Raw genomic sequence first — 13,405 nt, forward strand, 5'->3', positions numbered from 1 at the left:
AAAAAAACAAAAAAAAAGAAAAGAAAAAAGAAAGAAAAACTCTTTGGGGCTGGCGAGAGGGCTCAGCAGGTAAGAGCACTAACTGCTCTTCTGAAGGTCCTGAGTTCGGATCCCAGCAACCACCTGGTGGCTCACAACTACCCATAATGAGATCGGACGCCCTTTTCTGGTGCGTCTGAAGACAGATGCAGTAAATTACGCCAGAGCGAGCGGGCAGCCGGAGCAAGCAGGCCAGAGCAAGTGGGCCTGGAGCAAACCGGGTGGCAGAGGTCCTGAGTTCAACAGCAGCCACACACATGATGGCTCATGGCCATCTGTACAGCTACAGTGTACTCATACACATAAAATAAATAAAATAAATCTTTAAAAGAAAATGACATTTCCTTGTATGAAAAATAGAATTGCATGGTAATTAGTCATTGAAACAGATAAATACCCTAAGTGATCAGCAAGAGACGCAGAATTAACCTTACAATGGAAAATGATGAGGCTATTAAAGAGGAGTTTTCTCCATAGCTGTAATACAAGCTCTAATATCCATTAAATAAGAACAAAAGTGTACCAACACTGCGCTATCTTTTGTATAAAAGAAAGAAAAACATTTTAAATGCATTATTTTATGTATATATACACGCATAAGCAAAACAGAAAGTTGCCCCCATAAAACTATAAATGTACTTTGCACATTTGTCAGAGGCAAGAGAAGCGAAGACCATTGAGAAGATTTAAGGAGGTAGTACACAATTACAGAAAACAGGTGTTTTACTGACAAATATACAATATAAGTGTGTTTTCAAAATATGTATACCTATTATTATAAAATATTAGCCTACATGCTTTTCAGTAAGTATTTGGTTGTGGGAAATTTTTTAAAAACCTACAGGTAGTGAAATCATAAGACCAAAACCTTTCAATTAGTTTGAAATATCTGAATTCATAGAGAAAAATAAAAACATGTCATAAGGAGATACCTTGATCCATTCTGTTTTGTCTACAAATTTGGTAGCCAGCTTTTCTGGATACACTGACACAGCTTCCAATAGACAGTACATGACTGGCAAACCTAAATAAGAATTCAGAACCATTTTAGTTTTCATGAAATAGAATTCATTTTTTATACAGAAATCCCTAAATTTCTCTCAAATATATGCTACTGCTAAAACACAAATTCTGGTCTAAAATCAAAAGATTACACTCTAAATATAGAATAAAGTTCAATTATCAAAAGGATGCCCTGCTCTTCACGTGCATTTTCAAAGACAAAGTATATATTTACATCAACATTTTTCTTTCTGAAATGAAAAATATATCAAGGATCAACCAGGTAGGCTTAGAAAGTAAACAAAGGTCAATGTTTAGTTACAGAAGTCAAGAAGGTTGGAACAGTTCTGCTGTAGATTTTTATTGAATTCTCTTTGATAATTTCATAATTTATATAGTATCTCCTGACTAGTGTAACCCTCAACCCTCTATTTCTCTCATCCTTATTATTGCACACATATATAGCCATCTCCTCGCTACAAGTATCTCTCCCAAATTAATGTCTTTTTAATTTATTTTGAGGCCCACAGAGTTTAACCAGGGTCATCTGTGAGACCATGAGTTTGGAACCTGTCCAATGAGCCAGATGGGCAAATACTGAAGAAAAAGGTAAAATTAACTTTTTGCTTACTTGCTTTAACATTCTTTCTTAGTATGATTAGCTTCCTACCTCCAACACCAGCTAGCAGCTGTTGAAGCAGGCCAATGTAGATCTGAACAGGGTTGGTTTCTCCACTCTTATTAGAAGATGAAGCTGTCGCCTGGCTGCTTGACATTAAAGTCCGTATGTACCGTCCAATAGCTGGAGCATGATCTTGCATATCTGCCAAACTCTGGGAGGTGGGCACCACCCCTGCACTATGAGCCAGGCACATGCGCAAATACAAAACTATCTAAAACAAAAAGGATGAGAAATACCAGATTCCTTTTTTAATTTATTAAATTCAACTTTATTTGCACTGGTGTGAGGGTGTCAGATCCCTTGGAACTGGAGTTACAGACAGTTGTATGCTGCCTTGTGGGTGCTGGGAACTGAACCCTGGTCCTCTCCAGCGTCTTAAGAAATCAGTGTTGGGTCACAGTCTTCAAAGCGATAATTTCAGTCTTTACGTCCCCACCCTCTTGCACAAAACTTTACAAAATCTTAATGGAAGCCAGGAAGCACGATTCAATATGCTAAGTAAATTATTATAATTTAACGAAAGGCATTACAAGATTTCATGAATTCAGGTATGTTTTTTAATGAAAGTAAAAAGCTTGACTTTTGTTTCTTCTTCATGGTGAGATTGAAACCATATTCTTTCAGATGCTAAGCAGAAATTCTACCAAGAAATACCACCCCTAGCCATCTTCTTATTCAAAACAATATTTGCTATTTAATAGTTTAAATAATTTAAAACATAAAATTCACCTTAATGGATATGGTGAGTTAATCCTCTCAAAAAAAAATGTGATAAATCTTATTTTGCTTTCGAATTGAAAAGTCTAGCAATTTCAATAGTATGTTGGCTTTAAAAGTTAAATCCAGAAAAACCAACAACAACAACAACAACAAAAAGTTAAATCCAACTTATTACAAAAGCCCAATAGTAATCAAATATTCTGTCACTAAAAAAACCAAAAAAACGAAAAACTCTTCCTGGGGCTAGCAATCTGGGAGTGTGACTCAGCAGTAGGGTACACCTCCCTGGCATGTCTAAGGCCCCACATTTGATTCCCAGTACAGGAGCTAGCTGTGGGTAGAAAACCTTGACTTAACTATAAATTAAAACAAAACAAATTACCTAATACTGGGTCTTGTTTTTTCAAAACAAATACCCTAAAGGTACAATGAAACTATAATATGAGTTTACCTATAAAGCCAAAAGATCAGACACAGCAGCTCAGGTATGATGTTAGTTTTCATAGTCATTACAGAAAGACACTAAAGGCCTACCTCTCCAAATGCTGCAGGATTAAATGGAAGGACAGTGGTTCCGGTCATATATTTGACTGGAGTTTTCATTCGATGGGAAGCCTGATAAAAATAATACCAAAACAAATTAAATTTTTGAAAATTAACTGTTCTTTTACTCAACTGAAAATAATTTTACTAATAGCTCTATCCCTGTCATCCATTTGCATTTATCTTTTTGTTTTGTTTTGTTTCACACATATATTTGTATGTTTGTAGGTATATGTGTGTATGTAATATATGTATGTATGTATGTATGTATGTATGTATGTATGGATGGATGTTTGCCTGAATGTGTGTGTGCATCACATTCAAACAGTGCCTATGGAGGCCAGAGAAGGCATCATATCCTGTGCAACTGGAGTTATAGAAGGATATGAGTTACCATGTCAATACAGAAATCAAACTCAAGGCTTCTGGAAAAGTTGCCAGTACTCTTAACCCCTGAGCCATCTCTCAGCACCTTTTATTTGTATTTTTAAAGTTTTTCTTTTCAGAAAAATTAAATATTCTTGTTTTATTTATATACATGTTTTTTGTAAATGTATCTAAGTGTACCACATGCATGCACAGCTCTTGGAGGCAAGAGGGTGTTAGATCCACTGGACCTGGAGTTAAAAATAATTGTAAGGCATCATGTGGACACAGGAAACCAAAGCCAGATCCTCTGCAAGACAGAAAATGCTCTTGACTACTAAGCCTTCTCTCCGTTCCTGAAGATTTATTTTTATCATTTAAATTCTACGAACACATGTGACTGGGTGTGGGTATGTACATGTGAGTGCAGGTGCCCACAGAGGACACATGCACTGGATCCTCTGGAGCAATGTCACAGGTAGGTGTATGCAGGTCCTGGAAATCAAATTCAGATCTACTACAAAAGCCACGCGTGCACTTAGCTAACCCTCCAGTCCATGCATTTGTCTTTTCTAACAAAATACTTCCCTCGGGTATGTACCTCTCACAAAAATGATAGTTATTTTCTAACATAATCAAAATAGCACTAGTGTAATAAGTGAGCCAGTCAGCACTGAAGAATACTGCTCCCAATGCTCTGACTCAGCTGCAGAAACACTGTACAAAGTGGAGACTTACACCAGAATATGGAATAATGATTATGGAAAATCTCAACTGCTCTCTAAAGCATCCTTAAACTGATGACACCCTTAAGAACAACAACAAACAAATTTAATTTTTTTAACTATGTCATATCAAAGAAAAATTTTTTTCGACATACTCAAAATGTTTATAAGCATCAAAGGAATTACAAGTCATTCATATTTTGAAAAAGCAAATTAACTGCATGTAAAAATTATATTTCTCTCCTTGCCTTGTGGTTTCCTCTTACTGTAAATACTATAATTGCTAGGAACTTCACTATTTAATTAATTACCTATAGTTCAAACCCTACCTTTTCTTGAATATAATACACCATTTCTGGAAAAGATGGCATCTGCTTAGAAGCACTTTCCTTTTTGTTCCTACCAGGAAGACATCGTAACACACGCTGTGCTTCACCATGGACTTCTTCTCGTCTTTCAGATGGACAAATAAGAAGTAAAAATTAAACTTTACCACCTGCAAAGTCACCACTTGAAGAATGAAAACAGAAACTTTATTTGACAGCTAGGGTTCTAATAAAATGTCTTGAGTATATTTTTGGCTATATAAGCAATAAATAAAAAGCAATATAAAAATTATATCCTTTTCATAAATTAATGAGATATACAAAGTCACTTGGCTTGCATCGTTAACAAATTAATTACAACTCATTATATAAATTTCTATTTGCATGTTTACTCTTATTAAAACTAAGTCACAAACAACTGTAACATACATTAAAAATCAGTAGAGTATCCTGTGTTCTGCATTTCCACCTCAATTCTGACACACACCTCTTGGAAGTCTGGCTACAATTCTACAAAACTGGTAAATGAGAGGCACTAATAACACAACTATAAAATCTGTTTCTGGACACTTAGAAAATGACTTCATAACAAGTCTTTTGAATATTCCTTAACTACCTCTGGGCTAATCCTGAGTTCCTAACAGCACCTAATAAACAGCAGACAGGAAGGAATGACCAGGCTGAGCCTCACACTGTTAGGACTGAATCAGTCATGTTTTGGGGGTGGGGGTGGGGGTGTGGGTGTGTGTGTGTGTGTGTGTGTGTGTGTGTGTGTGTGTACTGAAGGGGGACATTAAAGGCATAAGGCCGAACTAATTAAAATTCTCAAACAGTTATCAAGTAACATCTTGTTATTTTTTTAAGCAGACCACAGAGTTTATAGAAAGGATATACAGGTAATAAAAGGAAACTTAATTTTACTTAGAGCTCCATCATAAATGTAGCTTTAAAATATGATAATTTAAAAGGAATAACTACATATTATGGCAAATATTAGAGTACTTCACACATCTTAAGATGTCATTGACTAGGGGTTGGTGATATAGCTCTGCGTTAAAGAGCACTGGATGCTCTTCTACAGTTCCTGAGTTCAACTCTCAGCAAACCCAACATGGTGGCTTATGACCATCTATGCCCTTTCTGGCATACAGTTGTACATGCAGACAGAGTAAGCATACATTAAAAATATATATAAAAATAAAAAAATTATAAAACATGTCACTGACTATAAAACAGATAACAGGTCTCTTAAGAATTATTTTAACATATACACATATATTTTACTATATTTACATATGACTTAAAATCATTTTTAAAATTCAGAAATATATAAATGAAAAAGGATGCCTCATTAGAGAGTAGCACATTGGTTTCATTAAACTTCAAAACTGCAGTAATATAATTCACTAGCAAGTAAAAAAATATATATATATACACACTTCATTTTTAAATCTTAGTATATTAGAATAAAAAGATATTCCAACAAGATAAAGTATTAAATATGTATTAATCAATGGCATTAAGCCTTTTTCCTCTTACAGAGGAATTCTATGGATAATTATATATCTAAATATATTTATAATACTTATACAATTATGTTTGCTTTATTTACATTTGACTAATAAGAATTTTCTATGCATGTTATCTATGTCACATATTATAGATATACTTATAATTCAACATATAAATATACAGCTATATGAACTCCAGGTTACCTGGAGGGGTATACTTTGAATTCCTTAATGAACTACTTCTAAATTTCATAAGCCAACTTTGCAACCAACATAATAAATTTTAGTAATTTTAAAAATACTTAAAATTAACCCAACAACCAACATAAATTTTAGTAATTTTGAAATGTACTTAAAAGTAACCCAAATTCAAATTGACAGCTTTTGAAACTTACGGGTCTCCTGCAGCTAGCAGAAGCAAGTATCTGGAAGGTATATGATCTGAGGGAAACACTGTGCTGGCAAACTTCACTGCAACCTGCCGAACTTGAACTTCAGGCTATTAAACACATACACCCAAAATAGAATTCAATTATCAGCATTTCAATCTAGTCCTAAGCCAAACTAATTATATACCATTCAAATTTAACATATCAATACATATATGCCTAAACAAATAGACAATCATTTGTTCAAGAACTCTCTTTTAAGGGGATAGGAAATGCTGGATATTAAACCCAAGACCTCACAATTATTATATACAAGCTCTACCACTCAGCCCTGTTCAAGATCTTGAATCATGCTTCTTAGAAGTATTAGACATTATGTAATGAGCACTTTTATGACTTACAAGAATCCTGCAAACAGACCAAAGATCTACAAAGATCCTAGCTACAAAGGATTCAATACATACACATCTTTAGTGGAAACATGGAGGGAGGCACAGTCATTGTGAGGTTTTTGTGAGGTTTTTTATCACTATCCTTGTCTCCCCATCTCTCAAACTCTTAGTCACACAAGTGAAATGCAGATGTTTTACAAAGGACAGAATCTGCCTTATTTACTATAATTTTGAAACAAAAATATCTCTATCTTTCGCAGATTTGTTCTTAAGTTAACAATGACTTCAGAGCAGAAATTCAACTATGCAAATATATTCACTTAGATTAAAAATTTATGAAATTGGCCAGTTTTTTACCTTACTGATGCTAAAGGCTTACTTTTCTGTACCCTCCCCCAACATATTCCTCCAGCCACAAGCCTAAATGAAATACGTAAGAAATTGAGAAATATATGCCTTGTTCTTCTAGAATTCATGCTATCTACATTCCCTGGGCTACAAAAAGAAGAATGGTATTAAAGACTCGTTTAAATTAAACAATTTAACCTAAGGTTTGGTTCCTTTAAAAGTAGCCTATGAAAAAAAAACCTTATCTTTGTCTTGGTAATACTGTTACTTGAATTCATTTATGTGAGTAGAAGCAGTATCTATAAGCATTATACGTACATCACTCTTGTTCATAAGATTTTCTGGGAAAATGTTCTAATGAGCATCCAGATAGGTCTAAGACGTTGCTATGATATAAGACCATGAAGCACACAAACAAGACACCAAGAACATTTGACAAGACTTATATATATACAGCAAGCTTCTAGACACATATAATGGCACAATTTGCTCTTCGTATTTCAGTGACACCAGATGTTTTTCTGACCCTCTTAATAATTCCATCATATATCATGGTGGTCCAATTAAAAAAAAACATTTATGTTAATCTCACCAGTATATTCTAATAATTACCTTTCCCAAATTCCTCTATCTCTGGAAATTGAAGAAAAAGAACTAATTAAGCAAACATCCTATAATGTTTTATTATTTATTACAGGTTATATATACATATAACATACATATGTTTTATATATAACATACACATATACATATAACCTGTAATATATACCTGATATGACTACATATAGCTTTATATATATATATACATACATATATATGTATGTGTATGTGTATGTATATATAAAATATGCTACACAAACACATGGTAGATATCCAAAACACCTACAAATATTCCCTTGAAAAGCAAGTAGGAAAGTGAAGGAAGGGCATATCTGATGGATGGTACTAGGTTTCTTCTTACAGACTCATCTTGACAAATGTGATTTGTTTTTCTGCATTTCTCTAACAATGATACCACAGATCTCTTATAGCAGTGTTCAGCTACCGGTTATGACAAAAAAAAACTTTAAAAGACAGCATTAAGGTTAGTTTTCCCACACAGCGGCTTAAGTATAAATTAGTATGCATACTTCGACCCAAAACCACATTTCCATCATGTGGTTTAAAAGTGATCATAAGTCATAAATGCAAACCATCAAATATATCTCTTAATAATCAAAAATTTACAGAAAAAAACAACTCAAGTTTCCTTCTAAACACTATACAATATGGCAATAAGCTCAGTAGAAGTATATTTGTATTTGAGTAAGTGTATTTGTATTTTTATTTGTATTTGAGCAAGACCCTGGGTTCAATACTCAGAATTATAAAATCATTAAAAAGTAGTACTATCATATGCAGCAACATGAATGGACTAGAAAACAGGTTAAATAGGCACAGAAAAACAAATGGCACATTATCTTACTCCATATTTCTTAGACTCCTGTCGAGTCTGTCTAAGACAACTTTCTAAGAAAGTCGATCTCATAGAAACTGAGAATAGACCAGTTTACAGATGAAGAGGAGGACAGGGAAAGATCAGAAAAGGTAGTTCTGTCTACAGGTAACAAATAAGTTAGATACAAAAAAGTAAGTTCTGGTGTCCTAGTGTATAAAAGAAGGACTACAGATGCTAAAGTATATTGCATATTTAAAGAGAAAACCAGAAAGGGGATTTTTCATTTATCCTGATTGGAATAGTATATAATTGTACACACTTACTGAAAATGATACTCTTTATGTACAATTTATATTTATGTACAATTTATATTTATCAACAAAAAAGTTAATGTAAAACATTACATTGTCATGCACAAAGCTGGGCCTACCTTTATTAAATATGAAGCTACAAGTGCCTCCATTAACGTTCTCTGTGCTCCTTCTAAGGTACTATAAGCTCCAACCATCATAGATAATGCCTCCTGAATAGCAAGTCGAGTCTCAGGTTCTTCCTGTAAAGACGGTAAAAATGGTGTTCTCCTCCCTGCTGACTTTCAGGAAAGTATCCATGAAGAAGTGTATACTTAACAATATTTCCCTACCTTACACAGGGCTTCAAAAAGCTGTTGCACAAGAGCTATATCCTTAGTGAATAAATGGGGCATTCGACTGTAAGAGAATATAAGAACATCATTATCATAAATTTCCATGGAATGAAAAGGAGAGAAAAGGAAACTATATACAGAAACATTCCTCAACTCACACTTTCACAACACTGAATACAATGTCAGTATCATTATCTAACTTTCTCCAGGAGCCAAATACTTTTCGAAGTAATTATTTAACTTTTCAATTATATAATCGTTCATTAACATATGTTTTCCAATATTTCTTCTATAATATTCCATATACTAAGTTAACATCCCTGATTTTAATATGATGAGATAATAAATTACAAATTAAATGAAGATCTGTCATAGTAAGAGGTTTTGCGACTTTTTCCTAATAGATGTACGGACAGAGTCTGTGACAATTCTGTGTTGTAAACAGATCTTGGGTGATGTTCTTCTGAACCCTGAAGCTTCCCTCCCTTTACGTCAAAGACGAGCACACACAGCCTGTATGTGGAGCCAGAGCAACGGATGGGAGCAATGAAAACATTTCATCTCTCTGCCCCCCTCCAGTATGAAATGAAGAAAGATGACACCAGAAGGAACTGGAATAAGGAAATCATATTGAGCAGAGGGAAATAAATATACCTTTCAAAACAGGATCATTCATGTTCATAATATCAGATAGCGTTATAAGATTTAGTGATAAGAAGCAATAAGAACACTTAAGGTTAATTGAATGTCTATATTGTAATCCATTATGCAACCATAATGAATTATTTTGACACAATAAGTTTAAAACCTAATTTCAAGACTAAATTTAAGATTGTATTTTCAAATATAAACTTAAATGACTCATAGCTTTTCTAAAAAGACAACTTTAGCTTATTGCCATAAAATACATTTCTTGTTGGAATCATAGCAAATTATTCTCCATCCATTAATACCAGATAAATTTTTCTCATTTTCCAACAGAAATCTCTCACAGAAAAAAAGCAAAAATGGAAGAAAAAACGTTACTCACCTGGAGAGTTTTCCAACAGCTGAATATGCCATTGATAGTAGTTTAGGGTCCTTAAAATTTTTAAAAGGAACAAAAATCACACAAAAAATGCAATAAACAGCAAGCGCTTTTGCCACAATGGCATGTGTTATTTTACTTCTCAACTACAGTGTCCTACATAATAGAGAATACGAACAAAACCCTACATCCATAACTCACTGGTCACACATGGAAGACTTCTCTAATCTGCCACTGGTTTCATGGTATTTTCAATACCATGTATCCTGTCAATACCAAATTAATTTCCAATACACTTGATTTATCCCTGCTCTGACAAACTATTATCTTCCCTCCCCCAACAAAACTGTAATAAGCATAAGTACAATTTTCTAAACACCTGTAATAAAGTAAATGGCTTCTTTTCATTTCTTATACTATAACAAATTAATGAGGTCAGAGTCATTATGGAAAATAGTGGCCTACACCTAAGATACAGAGCTTTACAGTGTCACAAAAACAAAGACTCAGCATTACTCAGAACATAGTAAAACTCCTGTACGATAAATTTTGTCCATTTAACCTAGAATTCAGCATCCAATATCTGAACACCCACTTTTTGGCACATCTGTTGGGAAGGTTTGTAAGTGATACTTGGAAGTAAGATTAGGTTCTATGTTTTATCTGGACTGGGTCAGGCATGTCCAACTTGCTAACATGATTGTCACCTAACCTGTGCAACTAAGTTACAAGAAGAGGGAAGAAAGGAAAGAAGGACAAAGGGAGGGAGGGCAACACACACACACACACACACACACACACACACACACACACACACACACGTTTTAAGTCAATTTATAATTTTGGGTTGCCCTACATACATACCTATCATAAACCACAGGGTTGAACCCACCTAAAACTTATTTTATCTCCAAAAGTTCCAAAACATTTTTATTTCTACCATTCTAAAGCACCTGATTATCTCATAATCTATGCCATAAAATAATGTTAAAATGTATTAGACCCTAAAGGAAAAAAATGGCCAAGTAGGGGTGGTGCATGCCTTTAATCCCAGCATTTGGGAGGCAGGGGCAGGCAGATCTCTGAGTTCAAGGCCAGTCTGGTCTACAAGCAAGTTCCAGGACAGTCAGGGTTCAAAACCAACACAAAAAAATAACTATGCTTTAAAAAACAGGCAAGCATTATTCAATGGAAGAAAAAAGCTACATCCCAAATTGTATAAACAAATCAACAGTTTTCATCTGTAATACCTAACTAATGTGTCCTGCTAAACAATTTTGCTAACTCATTTCATTTTCAGAATAATACAATAAGGTATTTTATCCTTTTTCTGACAAACAAGAGTCCAAATAACTTGAGCAGCTCATCAAAGAACAAACCTAGGATGCAAATTCAACTCTAGCTTTAGATATTGATCTCCCTGTACTGCAAAGATGGACTCATGTTTAAGCCTGAGAAATTCATTGTTAGCTAGACTTAAGACTTTATCTATTAAGCATATTCTTAAGATATATAAGAGATAGTGAAAAAAATATAGCAAAGAAAATCAGATGTTGAAAACCTACAATCCAAGAAATCCTACCACTTAGTTTACAGAATCAAAAGTTTACTAAATGTATACATATTTTGAGAAAATTGTAAATTAGTAAAATCTGAGTCCCTTAAGAATTAACACTATTTCCTAAGTCAATTCTAAACAGTTCCATATAGAAATAAAACATAAAATTATTTTAATCTCAATTTTACATAGGACATACATGTATCATAAAATGTATTTGCTGCCATACATGGCTTAAAGTAATGGCATCCTAAAAACGTTACCAGTTTTAACAACTATTCTTTAAAAGGCAAAATATGGCAAGATCACATAAAATTGACACTTCAAATGAAAATGTTAAGAAACAAAGGTCAATGCCAAACATTAACTATATCATGGGTGGGCCTGGAAGATTTATTATATTACTTTATGAAATGCCAAAATTTAAAACAAGTCACTTACCTCTTTATATTCATTTATTAGCTTAGTGAGACCATTCAAAAGCATAGGACCTAGTGGTTTAATCTTGATTTCTGGGCAACTTGAAACAAAGACAAAATCAAGATATCCTTTCAGAAGATCATTAAAATATTAGCAATAAACAAAGCTGAACAGTATTTAAGAACTAACTCTTTCTAGAGATAAGACAAATGACTCAACAGTAAAAGTCTGCACTACAGGCTTCTACAGAACCCAGGTGTTATTCAGCACCTACAGTGGGCAATTTACAAACTATTCACAAGCCACCCCTCCAACTCCAGGAGATTCAACAATTTCTTATGGACTCCGCAGGGCATCACATACATGCACATGCCCACACAGACACATCCATATACACATCATTTTAAATGATAAAAATAAATCTAAAAGAATGGAACCCTTCTTACATAAACAAAAATTTATTTTTAGGAAAGATGGAAGAAAAATACCTGAAACTTGATTACTCTAAAAATTGAATAGTTAATTAGCTTTAAAAATAAAATAAAACTTACGTTATACAAATGTGATGTACAAATTGCAGGGACAGTGTTCTTAACTTAGAGTTTGTATTTGTACCAAAAAGTCCATCATATACCACCTATGTAAAATGAACAAAGTCAAAGATAGCAATTAACAAATAACAATCTGGCATTTTCAAATAGCAGTCAAGATTCAATAACAACCTCTGCACTACATACACCATGCTCCTCAAAACTAATGTAATTTCTATACTGAATACACTTTATATTGAATACAATTTTAAAAGCTAAAATATTATTTACATATTCAACAACGATAATATAAGTTAGGAATTTATCAAGTTTTTTCAGTTTTAGAACAGATATTCAGCTAGAATTACTTATAGAATATACCTTCATTTACAATCACCAAGAAAATGAAGCCATGGCTGAGAGATAAAAATTTCCTGTGCTAGTAGACAGAAAAGCACATAATTGGAGGTCAAAGGCCAAGTCGTTGGGAGTCAGTTCTCATCCTATTATGTGGGTTCCGAGGATCAAACTCAGGTTTCTTGGGTGTGAGAGCAAGCTCCTTTACCTGATAAGCCATGTTATTGGCCCTATCTTTTTCTTTTATTTGTTCTTTTTAACAAATTGTTAACACCTCCCTCATAGCAATATTACAAAGACTAAAATAATGGGTGAAGTTAAGAGTACAGAAGCTAGCCGGGCGGTGGTGGCGCACGCCTTTAATCCCAGCACTTGGGAGGCAGAGG

The 13,405-nt window shown here is 33.9% G+C and overlaps 1 protein-coding gene across 5 annotated transcripts in view; it reads right to left on the reverse strand.

The window, feature by feature from the left end:
* The window catches only part of Ecpas (Ecm29 proteasome adaptor and scaffold), a 116,648-nt gene that overhangs the window by 43,465 nt on the left and 59,778 nt on the right, over nt 1–13,405 (reverse strand). For all 5 annotated transcript variants that reach the window (XM_031377520.1, XM_031377521.1, XM_031377519.1 and 2 more), the window contains 10 exons: nt 12,684–12,769; nt 12,154–12,232; nt 10,158–10,207; nt 9,125–9,191; nt 8,912–9,034; nt 6,310–6,413; nt 4,407–4,530; nt 2,978–3,058; nt 1,712–1,934; nt 972–1,063 (listed from right to left, as the gene is read on the reverse strand). In XM_031377520.1, the coding sequence (XP_031233380.1) occupies nt 972–1,063; nt 1,712–1,934; nt 2,978–3,058; nt 4,407–4,530; nt 6,310–6,413; nt 8,912–9,034; nt 9,125–9,191; nt 10,158–10,207; nt 12,154–12,232; nt 12,684–12,769 (1,029 nt within the window). The remainder of the gene's footprint in view (nt 1–971; nt 1,064–1,711; nt 1,935–2,977; nt 3,059–4,406; nt 4,531–6,309; nt 6,414–8,911; nt 9,035–9,124; nt 9,192–10,157; nt 10,208–12,153; nt 12,233–12,683; nt 12,770–13,405) is intronic.

This window comes from Mastomys coucha, unplaced genomic scaffold, assembly GCF_008632895.1.
Source record: "Mastomys coucha isolate ucsf_1 unplaced genomic scaffold, UCSF_Mcou_1 pScaffold18, whole genome shotgun sequence".
Taxonomy (NCBI): domain Eukaryota; kingdom Metazoa; phylum Chordata; class Mammalia; order Rodentia; family Muridae; genus Mastomys; species Mastomys coucha.